The following is a 26,341-nucleotide window of genomic DNA, read 5'->3' as shown; positions in this document are numbered from 1 at the left end:
CTCTTGATCCTCTTAGGTTTGGCCTTGATTAGCATATGAACTTGAGGAGAGAGTTTTGTAGAGTATTTGGACGAATTTTGAGGTGGAAATGGTGAAAAATGAACCTTGGATCAAATTTATAACATCAAAAAGTCGGCCACCGACTTACTTTTTGAGGCAACTTTGACGGACTGCAGAAAATTTGACACTCCGTCAAATGGACCACCCAAAATGTGCTCACTGTAACTACTTTACGGTGGGAAAAATTTCCTTTGATGGGCCGCAGAAAATGTGACGGTACGTCAAACTGAACCGTCAAATTTCTCTACCCGAGAAGTCTGTCTTAAAACACCCATAACTTTCTACTCCGATGCCACATTGACGGACAATTTATTGTGTTGGAAACTAGACTCAATGAACTTCAATTTGTATAGATAATACACACCAAAACTCCTTATATTCTAGGAGATATACCTCTCTCAATTTGGACCAAAAATCCAATCCAAAATTCTGCCAAGTTTTCCCAAATTTCTGACAAACTTAACTTCCTTAATTCGCTTGTTCTCAAATCCTTCCATATATTATTACATGAACTTAAACCCTTATAACCATAAGATAGGCATATATAATCTCATATATCCTAGAAGATAACTCTAGTGTCCACGATCAGGACAACTAACACTTAACGAATCTCATCGTACAAAACTACGAGGTGTAACGTCCTTCCTCCCTTAGAAACATTCATCCTCGAATGTTAAAATCTTAGGTATTCTAAAAAAAAAAATCAATAGAGTTTCCCCTGTAACTATGCCACTACTATCCTATGACAACAGGTCTATAACAACAACAGTAATGGCCCCACACGACCAAGAAATCATAAAAAGAAAGCATTACGCACCTGAAGAAAGTGATGTCTCTATCTGAACCTTTTCTGGGAGTGGGAAAAAATGTGGATACCTGGACTTCATATCTTTCTCAGCTTCCCAAGTCATTTCTTCCCTATTATTGTTTCTCCATAGAACTTTAACTGAAGCTACATCTTTAGTTCTTAGTCTCCGAACTTGTCTATCTATAATAGAAATGGGAACCTCTTCGTAGGATAATTGCTCGGTGACCTGGACATCATCCACAGGTACAACCCTGGAAGGATCTCCAATGCACTTACGAAGCATTGACACATGAAAAACCGGGTGGACTGACTCCAAGTCTGAAGGTAGATCTAACTCATAGGCCACCTAGCCTACTTTCCGTACTATTCTGTAAAGCCTAATGTACCGAGGACTAAGCTTATTTTTCTTACCAAATCTCATAATGCCTTTCATCTGTGACACCTTTAAGAATACCCAGTCATTGACTTGGAATTCTGAATCTCATTGGCGATTGTCCGCATAGGACTTTTGTCGACTTTGGGCTGTCAATAATCTGTCCTGAATAAGCTTGACCTTTTTCACTGCTTGCTGGATTAAATCTGGCCCTATTAATTTAGTCTCTTCCACTTTAAATCATCCAATTGGTGATCTACATTTGCGCCCATATAAAGACTCATACGGGGCCATCTGGATATTGAAATGATAACTATTGTTATAAGCGAACTCAATAAGGGGTAAGTGATTATCCCAACTACCTCCAAAATCTAACACATATGCCCTTAGCATATCCTCGAGAGTCTGAATAGTACGCTCAGCTTGTCTATCAGTCTGCGGATGAAATGTTGTGCTAAGACTCAATTGAGTCCCCAAGCCTTCCCGGAAAGACTTCCAAAAGTTAGTTGTAAACTGTGCACCTCTGTCGCAGATAATGGACACTGGAGCACCATGGAGTCATACTATTTCGTTGATATAAATCTTTTTGCATAATCTTCAGCTGAGTATGTAGTTCTGACAGGCAGGAAATGAGCTGACTTCGTGAGTATATCCACAATTACCCATATGGAATCATACTTATGCTGAGAACGAGACAAGCCTGTAATGAAATCCATATTAATTACTTCCCATTTCCAAGTCGGAATTTCAATAGCTTGCAACAATCCCTCGGGCTTCTGATGCTCGATCTTTACCTGCTGACAGTTAGGACATTGAGCTACGAACTCTGCTATGTCTTTCTTCATTCTGTCCCACAAATAAATGGACTTAATATCATGATACATCTTTGTCGCTGCTGGATGAACAAAATAACGGGAACAGTGGGCTTCTCCCAAGATCTAGCGACGTACCCTGCAACATCAGGAACACATAACATGCCTCGATATCTAAGAACTCCATCGGCATAAATCTCAAATGGTGACTTTCTCTTCTGAGGAGATATATCTCTATAATGAATTAACATAGGATCTTTATACTGGCGCTCTTTCACCTCAACTACCAAAGACGAGACAGCTGAATTCTGAATAGTAACTCCTATATTGCCCGAGTCCATTAAGAGAACTCCAAGGCTGGCTAGCTGTTGAAGCTCACGAGCTAATTCCCTCTTTTTTGGCTGAACATCACATAAGCTACCCATGGATTTGCGGCTAAGAGCATCAGCTACTACATTCGCTTTTCCAGGATGATATAAGATACTTACATCATAATTATTTAACAACTCTAACCATCGTCTCTGCCGTAAGTTCAACTCCTTCTGCTTGAAAATGTACTGGAAACTCTTATGGTCTTTATAAATGTTACACCCCGTACTTTCAGATGAACGTTCGCTAAGTTTAAGTACAAGTACGTGGAATTATGATCAAGATGAGCCGTCTTTTGGGTTTAAGGAATGGTATAATTATTAGGTAAACTTATGGATAAAAGGATATATGAGGAGTACCGGGAAGTCTCTCGACCAATTTAGTAAGTTGATAATTTAAACATGCTACCTGACAAATTTATAATCACAAGTTCCGAAAGATATTTTAGTACATTGTACATATCTTTAATTTAGGACCACAAAAGAATCCAAAATCTTTTTTTATTTCTTAAACTCCGTTCATAGTCAAGCTAAGACACTTAATTGGGATGAAGGGAGTAACTTTTCCTCCAAAGTAATGTATAGATTGCATAGTCAAACACAAACCGTTTCTGAGCAACATATTTTATAAAAAAAAATATTTTTAAAAATAAGCTGATTTTAAAATCTTAACCAAACAGATTATTAAACCAAAAAGAAAAAATAGTTAGGGACATTTATGACCTATCCATATTCTCTCTCCGAGCCATCAGAAGCCAAAATAAGCAACCAACGGCTCACATTTTCAGCTGCATCCACAAAAAATCATCCAAATTCCAACTACTTACTCAATATATCTACTCTCATACTCATCTTCCTCATTCAACACAATCTATACAACATAGCCGTGGCTTCTGCATCTTCTCTCCCCAAGCTATCTTTTCTCCTTCTTTCCCTTGCCGTGGCACAGGTTCAAATATCTAAATTTTGTTGTACATTTTAATATTTAAATGTGTGTTAAGAACTTTAGATTCAGACGTCTTAATATTAATAAAAGTAAATGTGATCTTAGTGAATTACCTGAAGTAAATAGTGGATGATTAAATAAAAAAATAAAGAAAATAAATGAGATCTTAGTGAAAAAATGTTTTGTTAGGGGCATATATGACCTACTCTCTCTGTTCTGATTTAGCTACACTTTTTGCTTTTCAAGATTCAAACTACATGAACTTTGATCAATATTTTAAGATATATTTTTTTATCAAATTGATATGAGAAAAAGTGCAAATTATACTACTTTTCAAAGAAATAAGTTTTAATCTTAAATAAGTTATTCTAATCCAATTTAACTTCAATGTTTAGTCAAATTAAGTCTTGAAAAGCGAAAGGTATTACTCCCTCTGTCCCAACTTATGTGGTACACGTTTCTTTTTAGTCTGTCGAAAAAATAATGATACAATTTTACATTTAGCAATAATTTAATATAAAACTTTCCCTTTTACCCATAATGAAATGATTTACAGCCGCATAAATATTTATGTCATGTTTTAGACCCCAAGTTTCAAAAGTCTTCCTTTCTTTCTTGAACTCCGTGTCTAGTTAAATTATATCACATTGAGACGAAGTGAGTATCTTTAGTAGGCGTTTGGTTATAGTGTTTGTAAAGAATATTTGGTAGTTTAAATGCACTAAAAGCGAAAAAAGTAAAAACAATGTTTTCAGGTGTTTTTCAAATTCCAAAATACATTTTCAAGTTCTATTTGAAACTAGTAACATTATCCGCGCTTTGCGCGATGTGAAAAACATCAATAAACTTAAAAATAATATTTTTATAAGCTTTTGGTCTAAATAAAATTTTCAAACATTTAAATAATTTTTTTTAATATATTAATGAAATCACATATATAAACATCTTTATTTGTATTAGAGCATACATTCAACTACATTTTCACTATCAAATTTTGTATAAGAAATAATTTTTGAAGTAAATTTAAACTTTTATATATGTGTCTGATGGGGTTTAGCACATAATTATATAAATAAGTAATTTTTCTTTATATTTATTTTTATTCTTTCATCAGATAGTAAGAGTAGATGTTTTTTCTTTTAAACTTCTTCTATTCAAATAATAAAAGCATGGAACCAAAAGTAAATAATTCAAAAAACAAAAAAGGAAATGAAATAAGTGGCGACACCACATTTGCATGGTTTGTCCATTGACTTCAGTTATGTATTTATTTTCCTAAAAAAAGTTCCCTTTAGTATTTTTTTTCCTTTTAATGCACTTTTTCTCGTCTTTTCTGTTTTTCAATATCCATCTAAATCATACTCCTCGATACTCTATTGCCTTTTCTTTCCCTTTTGTCCCGCTTCGTACAACTACTTAATTATTTAGATATATGCACTATTTAGATAAAAAAAGATGGGGAATATAAATATTTACCTTGTTAAAGAAGATGCAGCGCCTCCAAATGAATGATGAAAGATTAGAGGATTGGGAAAACGATAAATGATCAGTTATGCCCGATAGTCCGAGTCTCAACTCCATTGGATTTAGCGGAGTGCAAGAGTAGCAAAAGAATTTTAATTTTCAAATGTTATATCTGGATTTTTTGGTGCGTCTGCATGGCACAAGTTTAACATTATCACCGATTTTTTGTGATGGTATATTGAGGAGAGTAAAATGTTTTTTCCATGCGTATTGGGTGCTTGGAGTCAGGGCCGGACCCATGCGTTAATTGTTGGTGCTCGAGCACCCATTAACCGTGGCAGATACTCTATGTAGACATATAAAAAAATATTGAAGTTTTGATATAAAATAATAAATAGCACCTTGGAACTAATAAAAGATCTTGGTGCTATGGTTTTGGTTGTAGGCTTTAGGTTAAGCTATGGAGGAGTCAAGTTCGAATCCTACTCAAAATAATATATTATTTGTTGATTTTAAGGTGAACCTCCCAGGACTATTGAATCCTGGGTCCGCCACTGCTTGGAGTTTGACGTTGTTTTTAAAAGAAGAAGCCAATGATTAGAGGAGACTTGTCACTAATTAGAACACAATCTGTCCGAAGAGTTTTAATATTTTTCAGTTTTTGTTTTTAAATTTTAAATAGAGGAAAATGGTGAAAATTTAAAGAAAATGATAAATATGTATGCTGGTTTTAGAGACAGCCACAACACCAAGCCTATGTCTCTCTTTATATATATATATATATATATATATATATATATATATATATATATATATATTATCATGACTAAAGGCTGATTTTCAAATAAAGTGAAAAAAAAAATCTCAAAAAAGGTGAAACATTTCTCATGGCCAAACGGGTTTGAAGGAAATAAAAATACTCAAAGGAATAATATAAGCACAAGCGGAAGACTCAACAATGGCTATATAGAAGAAATTTATCAAACTAGAGAGAGAAGGTAGGAGACTTTACTTAATAACTCAAAACTCTTGAATCTCACTATAATAAAATATGTGACATAGCATCCCTATTTATAATACTAGAAACCAAAATAGACTAGAAAAACCTATTCCAATATGAAGTAGACAAATAAATCCTAACTAAATATGAATTAAATAAACTAAATCCTAAACAACTTAGGTTTCCTACTCTTGGTTTATTTCCTACATAGTCTCCCTTAAACCAAGATCTTCAAACTTGACCATGCCAAGCATCATCTTCAACTTTATGAACAACTCCAATTTTAGTGGCTTTGTGAAAACATCATCAACTTGTTCTTCAGTCTTCCAATAACCAACAATTATCTCCTTATCTTGAACCAAATCACGAATGAAGTGATATTTAATGTTAATGTGTTTGCTGCGGCCATGGAAAACTGGATTATTTGTTAACTCAATCGCAGACTTGCTATCACAAAATATTTTTGTAGGACGATCTTGCTTATGTTGAAGAAATCGAAGCATCCTTCTCAACCATAATGCTTGTGTGGCACTACTTGTTGCAGCCATGTACTCTGCTTCAGCTGTTGACAAAGCAACAACTTGTTGCTTTTTTTAAGACCAAGAAAATACACCAGACCCCAACAACTAGGAAAATTTTGGTGAATTCACATCGAGGTTCCGCAGACGTAAGAAAAGTCAAATTGCAAGAGCTTAGAATACAGTACGAGTTGGCCCAAATGAAACCTACAAAATCTGTCAAAGAATTCTTTACAAGAGTTATTAATATTGTCAACGATATGACGACTAATGGAGAAGCTACCAAGTTAAAGTTGCTGAAAAAATATTGCGGTCCTTGAGTATAAAATTTCACACTAAGAAGACAGTTCTTGAGGCAACCAAAGATCTTAGCACTTTGACACTTGATAATTTAGAAGGTGAACTGGTGACATATGAGATGTCCCTGAATCAACAAACAACTGAAACAATAGATGAGGCATTGCAAGCAAAGGTGAATCAACCTAAAGAAAAAGAAGAATCATCAAATCTGGCTGAAACAAATCAACGAGGTCACAATTTCAGAGGTAGAGGACAAGGTCGTGGAGGTGATTATCGAGGCCGTGGTAGAGGTAATTTTTCCCATCAACAAATAAATGATAATAATTTCAGGAGGGAACAACAGAGTAATCAAAATTTTCAAAGACGTGATAAATTAAATGTTCAGTGTTATAATTGTGGAACATATGGACATTATCAACATGATTGTTGGTACAATGAATATGAAAATAGGGAAGAACATGCAAAGATGGCTAAAAATTATGGAGATAAACAAGATACATTGTTATTTTCTAGCTCCACGACCGAAGAAAATAAAGGGAATGAATGGTTTATTGATTCTGGTTGTAGCAATCATATGTCTGGAAATAAGGAATTATTTGTTGATTTGGATGAATCATTTAAAGCTACAGTAAGACTTGGCAATAATGCAAAGGTGCCTGCTGTTGGAAAAGGAAAAATTCCAATTACTTCGAAAAATGGATCTTCTCATTTTATATCTGAGGTATATTATGTTCCAAGTCTTCATCACAATTTATTGAGTTTGGGGCAACTAACAGAAAAAGGTTATGATTTGCGTTTTAAGTACGGAATGAGAACTATCAGTGATGATAAAATAGGACTAATTGCAAGAATAAAGATGAATAATAGTCGTTTATGGCCTCTTTATCTCAATCGTGGTGATTTACCTTGCTTTAGTTCTGTGAATTGTGATGATACGTGGTTGTGGCATCTACGCTTTGGGCATCTGAATTTTGGGAGTTTGAATTTTCTTGCAAGAAAGAATTTGGTTGATGGTTTGCCTTCTATTGATTTTCCTGATAGAAGGTGTGAGTCTTGTATTTTGGGAAAGAAGTACAGAGAACCTTTTCAAAAAGGCAAAGGTTGGAGGGCGAATGCACCATTGGAGTTAATCCACTCAGACTTGTGCTCAGTTGAAGTTCCTTCTAATGGAGGTAGTAAGTATTTTATTACTTTCATTGATGATTTCAGCCGAAAGACTTGGGTATATTTTCTGATAAATAAATCTGATGCATGTGAAGTTTTTAAGAGCTTCAAGGCTTATGTAGAGAAGCAAAGTGGATATTTTATTAAGACATTGAGAAGTGATAGGGGAACTGAGTTTCTTGTGTGTGATAATTATTTGAAGAAGTATGGTATTAAGCATCAATTGACAGCTAGATATACTCCTCAACAAAATAGTGTGGCTGAAAGGAAAAATAGAACAGTGATGGATATGGTGAAATCTATGATGCATTCCAAAAATATTCCTAAAGATTTTTGGGCAGAAGTTGTTTCTTGTGCAATTTATGTTCTAAATAGGTGTCCTACTCGATCTAATTTTGGAAAAACTCCACAAGAAGTTTGGACAGGTAAGAAACCAAGTATTTCTCATCTAAAAGTATTTTGTTGTCTTGCTTATGCTCATGTTCCTGATGCTTTGAGAAAGAAATTGGATGATAAGGCAGAAAAGTGTATTTTCATTGGCTACAGTCATGAGACAAAGGGTTACAAATTATTTAATCCAGATACAGGAAAAATAATTATTAGCAGAGATGTTACCTTTGATGAGCAGAGTGCTTGGGATTGGTCAAAGAAGGATCCTAAACCTTCCACGCCTGAACCAATAATTCCAGTCATTGAGGAAGGAAGTTCTAGCAGACATCAAGAGGAACAACTAGCGCAACCTGCTCAAACAGAGACATCCAATTGCCCGCAAAGACATCACCATTTACCAGCCCGTTTGCAAGACTATGTTGTGGGTAATGATAATGATTTATCAGACGAAGATATTGTGAATTTTGCTCTATTTGTAGACTGTGATCCAGTTACTTTTGAGGAAGCTGTGAAAGATGACTGTTGGATACATGCAATGAATGAAGAAATTCATGCTATTGAGAAAAATAACACATGGGAATTGACTACATTACCACCTTCGAAAAGGCCAATTGGAGTCAAATGGGTATACAAGACCAAATACAAATCAACTGGAGACGTTGATCGCTTTAAGGCAAGATTAGTTGTCAAAGGATACAAGCAAAAAAGCAGGTATTGATTATTTTGAGGTATTTGCACCTGTTGCAAGACTTGATACAATTCGTATGATTATTTCTCTTATTGCCAATAATTGTTGGAAAAATTATCAAATGGATGTGAAATCTATTTTCTTGAATGGTGTTCTTGAGGAAGAAGTGTATGTTGAGCAGCCTGCAGGGTATGTCAACAAGGGTCAAGAAAATAAAGTTTACAAGTTGAAGAAGGCGTTATATGGGTTGAAACAAGCTCTTAGAGCTTGGTATACTCGCATTGATTCTTATTTTATTGGACATGGTTTTCATAGATGTCCCTATGAGCATACACTATACATCAAATTCAATTCTGGGAGAGACATTCTCATTGTGTGTTTATACGTGGATGACTTAATATTTACTGGCAATAATCCCACACTAATTTATGAATTTAGGGAGGCCATGATTAGACAGTTTGAGATGACTGATTTGGGACTAATGTCTTATTTCCTCGGCATTGAAGTTTCTCAATTGGAAGGTGGAATTTTTATCTCTCAGAAAAAGTATGCTGGTGATATTTTGAAAAGATTTAATATGGACAAAGCCAAGCCAATTTTGGCCCCTGTTGAAGAAAAATTGAAGTTGACTAAAAATGGAACTGGTGATTATGTTGATGCTACATATTTTAGAAAATTGGTAGGGAGTCTAAGGTACTTGACTTTTACAAGACCTGACATTACTTATGGAGTTGGATTAATTAGCAGATTTATGGAGTCGCCTCGTCAATCACACTTGCAAGCAGCTAAGAGAATTTTGAGATATATTCAAGGTACGCAATCTGATGGCATATTTTATTCAAAGACTAATGATAGTAGTCTCGTTGGATTTACAGACTGTGATTGGGCTGGTGATATGATGCAAAGAAAAAGTACTTCTGGATATGCATTTTATTTGGGGTCTGGTGTATTTTCTTGGTCTTAAAAAAAGCAACAAGTTGTTGCTTTGTCAACAGCTGAAGCAGAGTACATGGCTGCAACAAGTAGTGCCACACAAGCATTATGGTTGAGAAGGATGCTTGGATTTCTTCAACACAAGCAAGATAGTCCTACAAAAATATTTTGTGATAGCAAGTCTGCGATTGAGTTAACAAAGAATCCAGTTGTTATATCCCGGATTTTTGAATCTCGGAGTATCTGCTGGGGTGGGGCCCACACACCGAGATTTTTTTGGAACATCTGAAAAGTCATATGAATCACATATGTAAAGTTAAACACAACTCATGAAGTACCCTTGGGCCAAATCAAAGTGGAAGCCCTCCAAACGAATATTTTTAAGAAAATATTTTCGGGTGACCTGACTTTGAGGGGCGAAAACGGTATTATAAGTTTGGAATTTGGAAAAATACCAAGAAATAGAAGTTGTAGATAATTGAATTAGCTTTCCATCCATAGGTCGTGGGTTCCAAGGTGACGTCGATACAAGGAGATATGAACGTTTTAAGGTCGAAAGGTCAGTGGGCTAGGCCCAACTCGGGACCAACCGTGTTGGCCCAAAAAAAATGAAAAGAAAAATTTGGGCCCAGCTCAAAGGGGTGGCCGGCCAACAATGGCCCAAACCCATGGTCCTAATTAAATTTTCCATGTGCTAATAATATATTGTAGTCATTATCCTATAGAGGGTTCAAGAAAATAACATAAGGAGAAGACAAGAACAACAACTCAAGCCAATTTCGGTTTTGGCCATAGAAAAATCAACCCTCAAAATCTTGCCTCTAAAATTATTTTCTTGTTGAATTCCTACTAATTCAAGGTCCATCTACAACTTGGTGTAGTTGTTTTGGAAGAAGGAACACTTGGTTCCTCAATTTGATCATATATTCAAGTGAAGAAGATTAGGAAAAAGGGTAAGAATTCATCCCTTTTATTTGTGTTATGAAGTCTTGTTTGTGTTGTAGTATGTGGGAATGAGTTGATTGTATGGAAAAATGGAAGATTTCAAAGTGGGTATGAAATATAGTGTATGTAGCCGTGTGTGTATATTGTTGTATATATGATATGAGTTGAATTTTATGTTGTATTCTAGTTGTGGTTATGATGGAAATTATATTGGGAATGAAAGTTGAATGAATTTTGGTTGAAGTTGGAATGTAGAAGATTATGTCACCTTAGAATAATTTTGTGATATTATGAAAATGAAGTTGTTAAGATGTAAATTATGATTATGGTTGATGAAATTGGAAGATGGAAATATGTTATGAATATGTAGGTTGAAGATTTGAAGTTTTGGGTGAATTATGTTTTGGTGGAAAGTTTGTATATTTTGTATATCTTGTGAATATTTCGTAGAAATGATATGAAATATTTCCAAATTATATTGTGATGATCTAGATTAATGATGAATGTGAAACCATTGAGATTAGTTTGGAAATTAAAGTTGAAATGAAGGTTATGACATTATGTTGAAAAGATAGCTAGCTAAGTTATATTGTGTTTATAGTGATTGTTGTTGTTGTTGATGTGGTTGTTGGGTTGTTGTTGATTGTTTTGGCCGAGTTAAATTCTCGGGGATGCTATGTGTATAGGGGAGATGCTGCCCAAATTTCTGTAGGCAATTATGAATAAAGATTGAATACTTAAAGATTGGAAATTGAGAATTGGTAAATGTGACCAATTGCAGATTTTGGGCGAAACGGGAAGTGAACTTGGAAAGGCGTAAAGTGTGTGAAAGGTATGTAAAGCTACTCCGATCCTTCTTTTGGCAAGCCCTAGGTGTACTAGGATCGGATTCGGGCCTCGAAAGATATTCTGCCCGTCGGAATCCGCGCTTGAAATTGTTACTTTTTCGTTCAATAGAATTGAACCTTCTAAGTATGCTTTGTTGGAAAATTGTGCAAACTTTTCTGAACTGCGTATAACGTTATGGAATGTCCCTAGGTCCTTTGTAGGTGACCCCATAAGCTTATTACGTGTAATTTGAGCCCACCGCCTTGCTTGTCCCGAGGTGGGCCCACTATTCCCGGTTTTACCCTTTTTGTATTTAAGACTTGTTTTCGAGCAGTTTTTGAAAGAAACGCCCTAACTACTCTATTAATTACTAAATAAAAATTGTTTTAATATTTCATTAAGCCTTATGAATTGTTTTGAAACTCGGGAACGATCTCAAAATGATTATGCTTCCGTAACCCATTTTGACATTCGAATTTCACTTACTATGACTCCGTTCGATTTCATTGATTTGATCTGTCATTCGATATGCTTCATTGAGTCTCTGGAAATATATATGGTATTTTTATTGCATTTAGTTTCTCACTACTCCATTCGTGGATGCCTCAATGTTTCCCACACTAAGCCCGGGCCAGGATATGTTGTCAAGCGTATTCCACTGCATTGTTCACCGTGCCTCGATGTGAGGGGGCAGGTATATATGTACATGGGTTGTGGGGTATGCTGTGCCTTGTACACACATTCTGATATGATATGATCTGATATGGCCATCTGATTTGACATGTTATGTTACGGGGTTATCCCCTATTCTGCTCCTTATGTATGGTGGCACCAGCGTCGGGGGGTGGCCACGTTCTGTTTGTCGAGTCGCTTGGCAGGGGCCGAATATGATATGGTATATGTTTCTGTACACACTCCTCATGTTTTGAAATTATGCATTTGATACCTCGGATGTTACACTCACTTCTCTGTAAGTTCTGTTTCGGTTATGATCTTGTTCCGTAATGGGACCAGGTACGACATATGTTTTCAGCGAATACTATTTATGCTATATGATCAGCATTTTGCTAATCTGGATATTCTGTCCATTTTCTATATCTTCTGCTTCGATTATGACTTTGTTTACTACGTTCCGTGCTTTATATATTCAGTACATATTTCGTACTGACCCCCTTTCTTCGGGGGCTGCGTTTTCATGCCGCGCAGGTACTGACGACAGGTTTGCTGACCCGCCCGCCTAGGATATCTTTTCTGCCATTTGGAGCGCTCTTTTATCCAGAGCCCATCTTTTGGTACAGTCTGTTACTATTGTATATATATATGTACACTATTCAGGGGTATGACGGGGCCCTGTCCCGTCTTCTGATTCTGCTATGCTCTGTAGAGGTCTGTAGACATAATTGTGTGGGTTCTGTATATGTTTTGGGTTGTTATGTTTTACGATAGCCTTATCGGCTTCCGTGCGATATATCTGTTCGTCTACGATAATTATTAAGTCATCCGACTTCTGTATCTGTATGTTCTGCTTATATATTGGTTTAGGTTAGTGGGTACGTATGGGTGTCCAGAACGGACACTAGTCACGGCCTACGGGGATGGGTCGTGACACCAGTTTTCCATGGCCGCAGCAAACACATTGACATTAAATATCACTTCATTCGTGATTTGGTTCAAGATAAGGAGATAATTGTTGATTATTGCAAGACTGAAGAACAAGTTGCTGATGTTTTCACAAAGCCACTAAAATTGGAGTTGTTCATAAAGTTGAAGATGATGCTAGGCATGGTCAAGTTTGAAGATCTTGGTTTAAGGGAGGCTATGTAGGAAATAAACCAAGAGTAGGAAACCTAAGTTGTTTAGGATTTAGTTTATTTAATTCATAATTAGTTAGGATTTATTTGTCTAGTTCATATTGGAATAGGTTTTTCTAGTCCTTGTCTATTTTTCTCCAAATCTTTAGCTGCTTCACCGGTCAATGTTGTGCATTCTGGGGTTTCCACGAACCCTGTATCAATAATGGACCATAGTCCAACAACATTGAAAAAATTCTTCATCTATTGATACCAACTCTCAAAATTATTTTTGCCATCAAACACAAAAACGGGACAATTTGGTAAATAGGGAATATCCATATTCTTTTATATGTGTCGGATCTCACACGAGGCTTTGGTCGGTTCTCACACAGGCTCTGATACCAATTTGAAGGAAATAAAAATACTCAAAGGAATAATATAAGCACAAGCGGAAGACTCAACAATGACTATATAGAAGAAATTTATCAAACTAGAGAGAGAAGGTAGGAGACTTTACTTAATAACTCAAAACTCTTGAATCTCACTATAATAAAATATGTGACATAGCATCCCTATTTATAATACTAGAAACCAAAATTGACTAGGACTAGAAAAACCTATTCCAATATGAACTAGACAAATAAATCCTAACTAAATATGAATTAAATAAACTAAATCCTAAACAACTTAGGTTTCCTACTCTTGATTTATTTCCTAGAGGGTTTATTCTCTCCGAGTCATACATAAGGATCCAAAATAAGCAAACCGATAATCCATTTCTCTCTCGAAGAGCTAACCAACGGCTCACATTCTCAATTAAATGCACAAAAAATCATCCAAAGTCCAATTACTTCACGAATATATCTACAAACTCTCATCCTCATTCAACACACAAGAGCCATGGCTTATTCATCTTCTCTCACTCTCTCCCAAGCTATCTTTTCTCCTTCTCTCCCTCGCCACGGCTCATCATCATCTTCTTCTTCTTCCTCCTCCTCTTCCCCACTTTTTCCGATCTTAATATTTAGATGTGTATTCAGATTAATACGTCTTAATCTTAATGAAATTAAATGAGGACTTAGTGAAGTTACTTGTAGTAAATCAAAATTAACAAGTCATGACTTGGTGACATTGGACAATTAAATAAAAAGAAATAAAGAAAAAAATATTTTGTTAGGGGTACTCCCTCCTTTTCATAATAAGCGGTGTTTTTACCTTTAATTTTATATCAAAATAAGTTGTGTTTCACAAAATTAAGAATATTGATTTTTCTTCTTCCAATTTTACTCTAATTTATATACATGGAGGTTTACATAACCAAAATATCATTAAAGAACTTCTTCAAGACAATAATTACTTAAGAGTAAGTTAGTAAAAAAACACTTCGTACTTTGAGAGTAAGTAATTTTCTTAAGCCATGTGCCGAAGCTAAAAAAAACACTTACTACTACTTATTACTTCCTCCGTCCCAAAAAGATTGTCTTACTTTCCTTATTAATTTGTCTCAAAAAAATTGACACATTTTTATTTAGAAACAATTTAACTTTACGAGATAATTTAAGACCACACAAATATCTAAGCCTTGTTTTGGATCACACTTTTCAAAAATCTTTATTGATTTCTTAAACTTTACGCCAAGTTAAACTAAGATAATATTTTTGAAACAACGAGAGTATTGAAATAAAATGAGACGACAGAGTATGAACCTGTTTGGATTGGCTTATTTTAGGTGCTTTTAGGCCAAAATGGCTTTTAAGCACTTTTATAATATTTGAGTAAAATAAAAAAGTGCTGTTAAGCACTTATTTTTAAGCCAAAATGACAAAAATAAGCTAAAAATTATAAGCTACAATTCCTAACTTATAATTTTTGACTTATAAATTAAAAGCCATAAGCTCATCCATGACCGAGTCCGGAACCAAAATGGCTCCAAAAAAAACATTTTGAACCAAAATGCCCCAACAAAAAAAAAAGTTACTAAAGTACCTATAGCGCAGTATTTTACTGCGCTATAGCACTAACGGAGACGGACCCGTTAAGTCCTATAACGCAGTAAAATAATGCGCTATACGGAATACGATGCAGCGTATAACACATGATTTTACTGCGTTATAGGACTCCATAAAATCATTCCATTCTTCCCTTATTACATAATTTTATCTTTTTTACGTAGTTTAGCCGTATATTAATCATGCTTTAAGACTCCGAAACTTCAATATTTTATATAGAACTCTAGTTATATTTGTACAATTAATAAAATAGGCTCAACACATCAAGAATACGTGATACTTTGAATTGTCGTTTTAATAGTTGAAAAGTGCTCGAAGTCCTTTTTGTTTGAAGACTTGTAGTCATTAGCTTTAAGTTATTTATCTTTTAGGGTTTCGTCTTATTTTTAAATTAATGCTTAACTTTATTTTGAATGTGTCACGTTTTTTTTTATTATCAATAATAAAGACTAATGATAATATTTATAAATATGCAAAACATGTATAATATTTACGATAAATTGTACAACACTAATATATATACACTATCGAGGATGGGTCCCACATGTAGTATGGCGGAGACTATCCCTAGGCCTAAGGCTCATACCATCCCCACCGCCCTCGCCATCGTCTCCGTCACCCTTTTTCCTCTTAATAACCGGGCGCTCCAAGTCATGATCATCTCCTCTTCCCCTAACCCTTGCGCCCTTAACTAGAACGTGCTTCTTCTTGGGATCTTGTCCCGCTGGCACGCTCAGAACCTCAGGCTGAGCTGGGTCTGGAAACTGGACCTCTTCCTCGTCGGGAGTCGCCACCGCAGGCGCCGAAGGATGAACCTGAAAAATATATAAATATTAGTACCATTTCTTATTCATGTTGAATACATTAACGTTATTTATTTAATCAAACTTGTGTGTCAACGGGCGCCTGAGAAGGCTCCTGAGATGGGTCTGTAGCCTCCTGAGATGGGTGTGATGGTGAATATGAGGTAGTCTCCTGGACGAGATGCTGTTCGAAGTCCAAGTAAAGGTTATAAAAAGTAAATAAACATTTACCTTATATTGAATAAAATTAGTTTAAGTAAAAAACTTACATGCGCCTCGGTAGTCTCATGAGAAGACACCTCTGCCTCGGCAGGCTGATGAGAATGCTCCGGAATGGGCAGCTCCTGTGGACCCACTGGCGCCGAATCCTAAAATATAAAAAAAATGAAATAATAAGTACTTTAAATGGTCAAATATGTATATTAAATATTGACCTTATATTGAATAAAATAAATTTTAATAAAAAGCTTACCTGTGGCTCGGTAGTCATATGGGAAGACACTGCTGGCTCGGCAGACCCATGCGAAAATGGCTGAGTGGGTGGCTCTAATGGACCCGCTGGCGCCGAATCCTAAAATATGAAAAAAATGAAATAATAAGTACTTTAAATGATCAAATATGTATATTAAATATTGACCTTATATTGAATAAAATTAGTTTTAAGTAAGTAAAAAACTTACATGCGCCTCAGTAGTCTCATGAGAAGACACCTCTGCCGCGGCAGGCTGAGTGGGTGGCTTTGATGGACCCGCTGGCGCCGAATCCTAAAATATAAAATATTACTAAATAATGAATAACATATATATATATATATATATATATATATTTAAAATAAATAATTTAAATGAACAAATATGTATTTTAAATACTAACCGGGATCAAAAACTCATCAAAGTCAAGAATCCGGGCTCCCTCTAAATTCCTCACAGGCCGCTCATTAGCTAATGAAGCGCGTAACGCCGCCCAATCAACGTTATCACGCTCCTCCATGTATGCATTATGGCTCGGCTGTGATGAAGACCCGGGTATCTCAGCAAGTAAGAGCGCCGGCGTAAACGTAGGTGAGTCTCCAGGTGAGCTTCCACCGGCTTGGAAGGGCTGCGGATGGACTAGATCGTGAACGCCCTCTAGAATGGGATCGGCCTCATCCGCCTCATCTACCAGTCCTCCACCACCAGGTCCTCCGGCAGCAGCGCCGCATCCTCTACGCGCACGACGTCCTCCGGCAGCACGGCGTCCTCTACCAGCACGACCTCCTCCTCTGGGAGCCCCCTATGCTGCCTGATACTCAGCTTCCGGAACAGGCTCCGCCATGCGCCTAATCTCGCCTGCCTGGCGGATACCATCCTCGGAAATCCTAACCATCTCCGCGGCAAGCCCCGCAAGCCCAGGGTAAGGCATATGATCTAACCCCAAGATGCGTAAACGTTGTACGACCACCAGCTGCATTTGTGTTTGACAGAAACAAAAAAAGTTTATTTTTAAAACGTAACAATTAATGAAATTAGATAAATCTAAATACGATAAACTTACCAATGCCTCGTACTGCCCCGTGAGTGCTGAATATCCTACATCCCTAGGGGGACGCAAAGTTGGTTGCCAATCAATCGGCGTGTGATCTGATGGTACCAGCGCATGTAATGCTCAATGGGAGTCAAATGGCCGACCACCGCTAAAGTGCCCAAACCTGTTCTCCCAACGGTGGAGCTGGACATCCATGAAAGCCAAAAAATTATCATCAATGGCAGCCCGATCGTCCCGCTAGTAGTGTCGGAGCTCATGACGGACATCAGGGGGTATACTCTGTGTATGCCCAAACTGTCGTAAGACACGCTCGGGCATGTGATCCTCTACGATGTCCAGGTGTATCAATGGACACCGCAACCTCCAAACCCCCTGACCTGCCCTACAGAAGGGGGGCAAACCATCTAATATAGCAGCGTACGGCGTCCATATAAATAGCTGCATAACATATAAATACAAATCAGTGATCACCATGTAGAAAAGACGTTTAATTAAATTATTAATGTAAATTTAAATAGTTTTACCGCATCATCCATCATGTGATCAAGCTGGTCCCGGAATGGAAGAATACTGTGGTGCGTATCGACATCTCGGTCAAAACCCGCTGTCCACCTCCTCGCATAAGGCATGTCAATCTCGAGGTGATGTCTAGGTACGGGCTGAAAAGGCAGCATCATCTCCCACGCCCATAACTGTAAGCGATATTAGAAAATACGATTTTTTAGTCGCCCTTTCAAGAGGTTTGTTGACATTACAGGAACGCACACTTAAATATTACCTGGAGAAGAGCCAAAAATCCACACACATCTCTGACAGCACCAATAGATGCTCGGCACAGGCATCTGTAAAGATACGCCAAAACAGCACCGCCCCAGCTGTAGTCTCCCAAGCGGTCCAGATGCTCCAAAAAAACCAAGTAACGTAAACTGACAAAGGCACCCGATGAATTTGGGAACAAGATGCCCCCGAATATAATAAGCAGGTACAAACGGGCATGACGATCAACATCGTCCTGCGAGGTGCCGTCGCCAACCGGATCCAGACCCTCCAAATAAGTGCAGAGTGCACTAAGCTGAACCCGACTCTGTCCGGATATCTGGGCCGCGGCATCAGGCACGAAGTGGGTGAGCCTAGTCAACTCTGTCACCCACGTCCGACCAGGAGGAGGCTCGTACCGAGTGTACAGTGGCTCTCCATCAACCCGCAATCTAAAGAGGACCTCTACATCCTCAAGTGTAATCGTGGCCTCACCAGTGCGAAGATGGAAGGTATGTGTCTCTGGCCTCCACCGCTCAACCATGGCCGTGATGAGCGCCCAATCATGCTGTACCCGACCAAAGGACATGCAACGGTAGATGCCACCCCGAAACAATATCTCCAACACGCGAGGGTGTGGGGGGTGCTCGCGTAAAAGAGTCCACGCTCTCTGCAGCCTACGGGGACGGAGCCTAGTCGATATCCCTATAGTACCGGCCCATAATAACTCTGACCTATGATTGTCTTGCAAAGGCAATACTGATCTATCAGCGGGCCCCGGGTGAACAGCGGGCCCCGGGTGATCATCGGCCCCAGGGGGAACATTCGGATCCATGAAAGAGTCTGGTCTGTACAAACTAAATTAGTCATTATTCTTGAAATGAAAGATAAATTATATTAACTAATCGAAATTTAGCAGTAATATTTGTTTGGAACTATATTTTGAATATGTGATATATTTTTAGTTGACCAAATAGCCAACACAACTACGATAAAATTAAACTAAGAGTTCATATTCGTCGACCACATATTTTCCTATAAATTTTATATTTTTTTCGTTAGCTTATGTATTTATGAAAAGAAGAACTTTAACTATTCTTTTTAAGATAATTTTTTTTATTTAACATATATATTCATGCTTTTAAAATTGTATAGATTAACATTTCATAATCGTTTACAACTTGTTTGGATGGTTGTTACCTATTGTATTATATTATGTTGTTAGTATAAATAAAATGTTTGCTTTGATTGCTACTTTAATTTTATTGTTATGTAACGACGAGAGATTCTATTTTATGTAACCACTGATTTGGTCCTATATAATACAACATAATACGATAAATGTCAAAACAATACATAACAATCATCCAAACAAAATGTTAACAATATAATAATTCATTACCAATCAACTTCTTTCAATTCATAAAGAATATTTAATAAATACTCAATTAACAAAATAATAATTCATTAACAATTCATAAATAATTAACCAAATTCAACTCATAAACATATAACAAATTACCAATGTTAACAATTCATAAATAATTAACCAAATTAACAACTCATAAACATATAACGAATTAACAATGCATAAACATTTAACAATTAACAATTCATAAACATTTAACAAATAATGAATTAAACCAAAAAAAAAAAAAAAAAAAAGGGAACAGTGGCCTAAGCCACGGCCCCCAGCCAATCAAACCCAAAAGAAAAATGATTTTTTTTTATTAATGACGATTAAATGTTAAACATGCATGCAATATAATGTATATAACAAAATATTAACAAAAGTTCATAGTAGAAAACCTTAATCGAAGATTTTTTGTAGATATTTTAATCGAGTTGTACGCCGCTTTTTCTCAAAATTCAAACTTAGAATCTTGCTCCTTGACTTGAATATACTGAGAATCTAAACTTTCCAGATGAAATTTACTAGAAAACGACGTTTTTAATGAGTGGGGACCACAGAAGCCTGCCCTCCAATGGCGTTTTTGAAAAAAATTTGCCACTGGAGGGGGCAGTGGTGGAACCCGATCGGGTTATAGTGGAAGACTATAACACATGATTTTACTGCGTTATAGGAGAGAGGGAAAGTCCTATAACGCAGTAAAATCATGCGTTATACGCTGCATCGTATTCCGTATAACGCATTATTTTACTTCGTTTTAGGACTTAACGGGTCCGTCTCCGTTAGTGCTATAGCGCAGTAAAATACTGCGCTATATGTAATTTAGTAACTTTTTTTTTTGTTGAAGCATTTTGGTTCAAAATATGTTTTTTGGAGCGTTTTGGTTCCGGACTCTCCATGACCTATCTTTATTCTCTCTCCGACCCATAAGGAGCCAAAATAACAAACAAGTAATCCTTTCTCTCTCCAAGAGCTAACCAACGGCTCACATTTTCAATTTAATCCACAAAACAATCATCCAAAATCCAAGTACTTGGCCAATATATCCTCATCTTCCTCATTCAACACACAACAACCTATACCCAAAAGAGCCATGGCTTCATCATCTTCTCTCACTCTCTCTCAAGCTCTCTTTTCTCCTTCTCTCCCTCGCCATGGCTCATCCTCCTCCTCCTCCTCTTCCACTCCTTCCCTCTCTTTCCCGCCTTTCTCCGGCCTTAAATCCACTCCATTCACCTCCCACCATCGTCGCGTTATTCCCTCTACAGCCACCGCCAAGCAGCATGCTATACGCGCTTCGGCGGCTGTAGAGACATTGGAGAAAACTGATGAGGGTCTTGTTGTGAAATCTGTCAACACTATTCGTTTCTTGGCTATTGATGCTGTTGAAAAGGCTAATTCTGGTCACCCTGGTTTGCCAATGGGATGTGCACCAATGGGACATATATTGTATGATGAAGTTATGAAGTATAACCCCAAGAATCCTTACTGGTTTAATCGTGACCGGTTTGTTTTGTCTGCTGGTCATGGTTGTATGTTACAGTATGCTCTACTTCATCTTGCTGGTTATGACTCTGTTCTGGTATAGTTCTCCCTAGTTCTAATTTTGGATCTACTATTGGTTTTTTTGGTATGGCAAAAAATGTGAAATTTATTATGCTAGCATTATTTTATTCTTTAATACTCTCTCCGTCCTCCCAATTTAAGTGTTTTAGTTTGACTTGACATAAATTTAAAAAATAAAAGAAGACTTTTAAATTTTATGGTGCTGAATTAAAGATGTGTGTACTCCTTTAAATCTTGTAGTCCTAAACTTGTTAAAACTTACTGTCCGTACTTTTCTTTGTTCAATATTTTCATCATAGCTTTTTTACTGTTGCATTTCTTTTAAATCTGTTCTGAAAAATGATTTTCTTGAGCCAAGGGTCTATCGGGAACAGTCTCTCTACCCCCACAAAGGTAGGAGGGGTAAGGTCCGGATACACCTCACCCTCCCACTCATGGATTATACTGAGTATGTTGTTGTAGTAAAATGGAAGAAAATGTTTTCTATCAAAAGGGAAAATCAGATGAACATTAAGACATGGTTGTCAAATACTTGCAATTATGTCAAAACAGTATCTTCTATTCATACCTCATCCTACACATTTTACACCTTGGACAATTAACACATGCCACCAGTTTTTATTTCTAAAAACCTCTCTCTTTCTATTTTACTTTCAGAATTGGATTTGGATAGTTTTTCCTTAGGAAGACAAGGTTTCAACTTTTCTGTTCTTCAATCCCATTTTGGGGTGATTGTTTTATAAATAATTGTTTGAAATTGAGGACATTTTGGACAGCAACTGCTGATGTTTTCAATTTTAATTGGAGGATTAGTGATCTTTTAATTTGGTATAAATGTTCTGTTTAAGTGGCTATCTATAGTTCAGTTCAGTCATATTGTGATTTGAGAGTTATTGAAGTTTAAACTCGTCATTTTCATATTCATTATGCCTTGCTGATTATGTTTTTGGTACTGCTAAATTGAATAGGAAGAGGACTTGAAGACTTTCCGTCAATGGGGTAGCAAAATCCCTGGTCACCCTGAGAACTTTGAGACACCTGGTGTCGAAGTCACCACCGGTTAGTGTACTTATATATGTCTGTGTACTTTAATACTATTGATTTGTATTTATGTTTCTTGTGCTATATATTTGCTTCCATAACTTTGAGTTGTGAGTCGATATAAGTGATTGTGATCTTCTTTTGATTGTTATTGGGATTTCACTGGGTATGTTGTTGTTGTTGTAGGTCCACTGGGACAAGGTATTGCCAATGCTGTTGGCTTAGCCCTTGCAGAGAGGCACTTGGCTGCTCGCTTCAATAAGCCAGATGCTGAGATTGTTGACCACTACACGTAAGAGTGTTTGTATCGTTGCTCCCAATACCGTTTTATTTTTGTATTGTCCAGTACGACTAATGGCAATGGCTGTTGGCATTTCAGATATTGTATAATTGGTGATGGTTGCAATATGGAGGGTATCTCAAATGAAGCTTGTTCCCTTGCTGGCCACTGGGGTCTTGGAAAACTGATTGCTTTCTATGACGATAACCACATCTCCATTGACGGAGACACAGAAATTGCTTTCACTGAGGATGTCAGTGCCCGTTTTGAAGCTCTAGGATGGCATGTGATCTGGGTGAAGAATGGTAACACAGGTTATGATGAGATTCGTGCTGCAATTAAGGAAGCCAAATCTGTCATAGACAAACCTACTATGATCAAGGTCCAATATACACTTAAACTTTATTCCTTGAACTAAAAATTCGCATTCCCAAATTTTTGTAATGTCTATCATTACTTTGACTGTTCTTTCTTTCGGCAGGTAACTACAACCATTGGTTTTGGATCTCCAAACAAGGCAAACTCTTACAGTGTGCATGGTAGTGCACTTGGAGCAAAGGAAGTGGAGGCAACTAGAAATAACTTGGGATGGCCTTATGAGCCTTTCCATGTGCCTGAAGATGTGAAGAGGTACTATAACATCATTTTTTCCTAGTTTATTTTATCCTTTGCAGTCACTTATATTGGTATTATATATTTATATGTGCTTACTGCAGCCATTGGAGCCGTCATACACCTGAGGGTGCTGCCCTTGAAGCGGAATGGAATACTAAGTTTGCTGAATATGAGAAAAAGTACCCAGAGGAAGCTGCAGATTTGAAATCCATCATTACTGGTGAACTACCTGCTGGCTGGGAGAAAGCTCTTCCTGTGAGTAATTTTTGTCTACTTCTCATATCTCAATCCACGTGTACTGCTTTTTCTATAGACTATCTTTATATCAGTCCTTAATTTCTCTTCATTTGGTTTTTCTAGACTTCATATTTTCACAATACACAGCCCTGAATTGTTAACATTTTTGAAATAACTATTTCAGCATAAATGTTCTTAATTTCAGGTTTCCTCTAATATGGTGTTGCAAAAAAACTGATAATTTCTGTAGATTTTGCTATATCAGAATTATCTTAATGAGATATTTGCATCTTTCTTGATCTCAGACATACACTCCAGATAGCCCAGCTGATGCCACCAGAAACTTGTCGCAACAAAACCTGAATGCTCTTGCCAAGGTTCTACCTGGTTTCCTTGGTGGTAGTGCTGATCTTGCCTCATCAAACATGACTCTTTTGAAAATGTTCGGTGACTTCCAGAAGAACACTCCTGAAGAGCGTAATTTAAGGTTTGGTGTTCGTGAACATGGTATGGGAGCCATATGTAACGGGATTGCTCTACACAGCCTTGGCTTGATTCCCTATTGTGCTACTTTCTTTGTGTTCACTGACTACATGAGAGGGGCCATGAGAATTTCAGCCTTGTCTGAAGCTGGAGTTATTTATGTTATGACCCACGATTCAATTGGTCTAGGAGAAGATGGGCCGACTCATCAACCCATTGAGCACTTGGCAAGTTTCCGTGCAATGCCCAACATTCTGATGTTCCGTCCAGCAGATGGGAATGAGACAGCGGGAGCTTACAAGGTGGCTGTCCTCAAGAGGAAAACACCATCAATCCTTGCCCTCTCTCGGCAAAAGTTGCCGCAACTTGCTGGTACTTCTATTGAAGGAGCAGCAAAGGGTGGATACATTGTATCTGACAATTCTTCAGGCAACAAACCTGATGTCATTTTGATGGGTACTGGCTCAGAGTTAGAAATTGCTGTCAACGCCGCTGATGAACTCAGGAAAGAAGGAAAGACAGTGAGAGTTGTTTCCTTTGTTTGTTGGGAGCTTTACGATAAACAATCAGCTGAGTACAAGGAAAGTGTCCTTCCAGCATCTGTTACAGCTAGAGTTAGCATTGAAGCTGGATCAACATTCGGGTGGCAGAAATTTGTTGGTGATAAAGGAAAAGCCATTGGAATTGACGGATTCGGTGCCAGTGCTCCTGCTGGAAGGATATACAAAGAGTTTGGTATTACAGCAGAGGCTGTTGTAGCTGCAGCTAAAGAAGTCTCTTAGGCAATGTTGGTTACTGATTCTTGGTTGCTGGTGTTCTACTGAATTTATTTTATTTAGGTTATGAGATGGGAGATAACCGTGGAAACTTTCACAGCCGCCTGAGATTTAGAATAATGGTGAAAATTTCACCCGCAACTTCTTTGTCTTCAGTTGAGCAGCAGAGCCACCAGAATGAATCCAAGATTAGGATAGAAACTAGGCACAATGATGTTCCTAAACTTGTACACTACATATATTGAGTTTGTAATTTCATTTGGTTCATTGATAAAGATGTCGCTTTTCCAATTGGAATTTCATGTTTCTCTGGCAATGGGATTTTTGTTTTCCTTCATTTTAATCCATTTGGGGCATTCTGATCAAAAAGCAATTGAACTTCGTAATTTTTGATTCGCTTGATGACATGTTGAAGGGGAGGAAATTCCCTATAGAGCAATTGTACTGCAAATTCGAATTGCTCCTGTACACATTTTCCTTATAAATTTTGGATGGTTGAAGAGGGTTATCCCCCTTGAGTTGAGCCTGTTTGATATTGGATTGTAGCCATTGAACAGAACATAGAAATCTGATCTCTTCAAGCAAATGTCAGTCTTTCTAAGCAACAAAATGTGGGCCACAACAAAGAGTTGGATGATGGAAGATTTGGCTTCATGATTATGTGGTTATGAGCTTTTTCCTATGGTGGCTAAAATTTCTAGCTCAACAACAGCCTATCCTCATTATCTGCTCTCCATTTTCTTGAGTGATAAGTTTGTGAAAGTTATGGATCCTTCGAACTTATTTTGTCTGAACCTTATTTTGTTGTTTTGGGCCACTACTAGCTGTTAAAGATGGTCTCTCCCATCAATTAGAATAATGCTAATAGCTTTAGTGCGCGCTGTCTCTCTCTCGGTCAGGTTATGTATAATTATTCAATCGAGTTTCTATTACTTTTCACCAGGTAACTCCGCCAACCAAATTTTGAAAGTAATTACCTTTCTAGGTTTGTTTGCTTCTACTGAGATTTGATCTTGGTCTTGCATGATTTCATTCTAACCGCTAGACCACACTATTTTTACATATAAAAAAGTGCTTTTGTTATTTCTGCCAATATTCTATTTATCATCGATCTTCTAGGTTGATCTGCGAATCGGGGGCCAAAACTCCCACAAAACTTGGAGCACGAATAAATCTTTTAGGGCAAATAGCGTTTTTGGTTCCCGAATGATTTCGTTTATTCAGATTTTAATCTTGTATTATTTAACACACCGTGTTGAATTTTCAATTAATTCAAACGTCTGATCTTACTTCTTTAACCTAACAGTGTCACGACCCAATTCATGGGTCGAGCGGGCACCCATACAAACCTCCTGGTGGGAGAACCCTTCCCTTTCGCTACCAATTATTAGAATTATCATGCGGAAAATAAAATAAGCAGTCTCAAAATCATGTATATAAATAACTAAGA

General features: G+C 37.1%; 1 protein-coding gene and 1 long non-coding RNA gene across 2 annotated transcripts; one reads left to right on the top strand and one right to left on the bottom strand.

Annotated features, from left to right (window-relative positions):
• Positions 1 to 16,291: 16,291 nt before the first annotated feature.
• On the bottom strand, positions 16,292 to 16,725 carry LOC132636553 (uncharacterized). Its single transcript, XR_009581315.1, has 3 exons — positions 16,675 to 16,725; positions 16,472 to 16,570; positions 16,292 to 16,386 (listed from the first exon to the last, which is right to left on the bottom strand). It is a non-coding gene; the product is annotated as an uncharacterized LOC132636553 (long non-coding RNA).
• Positions 16,726 to 20,879: 4,154 nt separating this feature from the next.
• LOC132635327 (transketolase, chloroplastic) lies at positions 20,880 to 25,228 on the top strand. Its single transcript, XM_060351664.1, has 7 exons — positions 20,880 to 21,475; positions 22,428 to 22,518; positions 22,687 to 22,792; positions 22,880 to 23,162; positions 23,262 to 23,410; positions 23,497 to 23,650; positions 23,938 to 25,228. The coding sequence occupies exons 1-7, from the start codon at positions 20,987 to 20,989 to the stop codon at positions 24,895 to 24,897; spliced, it is 2,232 nt and encodes a 743-aa protein (XP_060207647.1). The 5' UTR covers positions 20,880 to 20,986; the 3' UTR covers positions 24,898 to 25,228.
• Positions 25,229 to 26,341: the final 1,113 nt, after the last annotated feature.

Source organism: Lycium barbarum, chromosome 1 (assembly GCF_019175385.1).
Source record: "Lycium barbarum isolate Lr01 chromosome 1, ASM1917538v2, whole genome shotgun sequence".
NCBI lineage: Eukaryota > Viridiplantae > Streptophyta > Magnoliopsida > Solanales > Solanaceae > Lycium > Lycium barbarum.
The sequence above is the reverse complement of the archived record's forward strand: the minus strand, read 5'-3'. Positions and strand labels throughout refer to the sequence as shown.

Bases quoted from the DNA above. Each gene is read 5' to 3' on its own strand.
- LOC132635327 (XM_060351664.1), top strand. From the start codon at position 20,987: ATGGCTTCATCATCTTCTCTCACTCTCTCTCAAGCTCTCTTTTCTCCT. The intron at 22,793-22,879 runs GTAAGAGTGTTT...TTGGCATTTCAG, and splicing joins GAGATTGTTGACCACTACAC to ATATTGTATAATTGGTGATG. The intron at 23,651-23,937 runs GTGAGTAATTTT...TCTTGATCTCAG, and splicing joins GCTGGGAGAAAGCTCTTCCT to ACATACACTCCAGATAGCCC.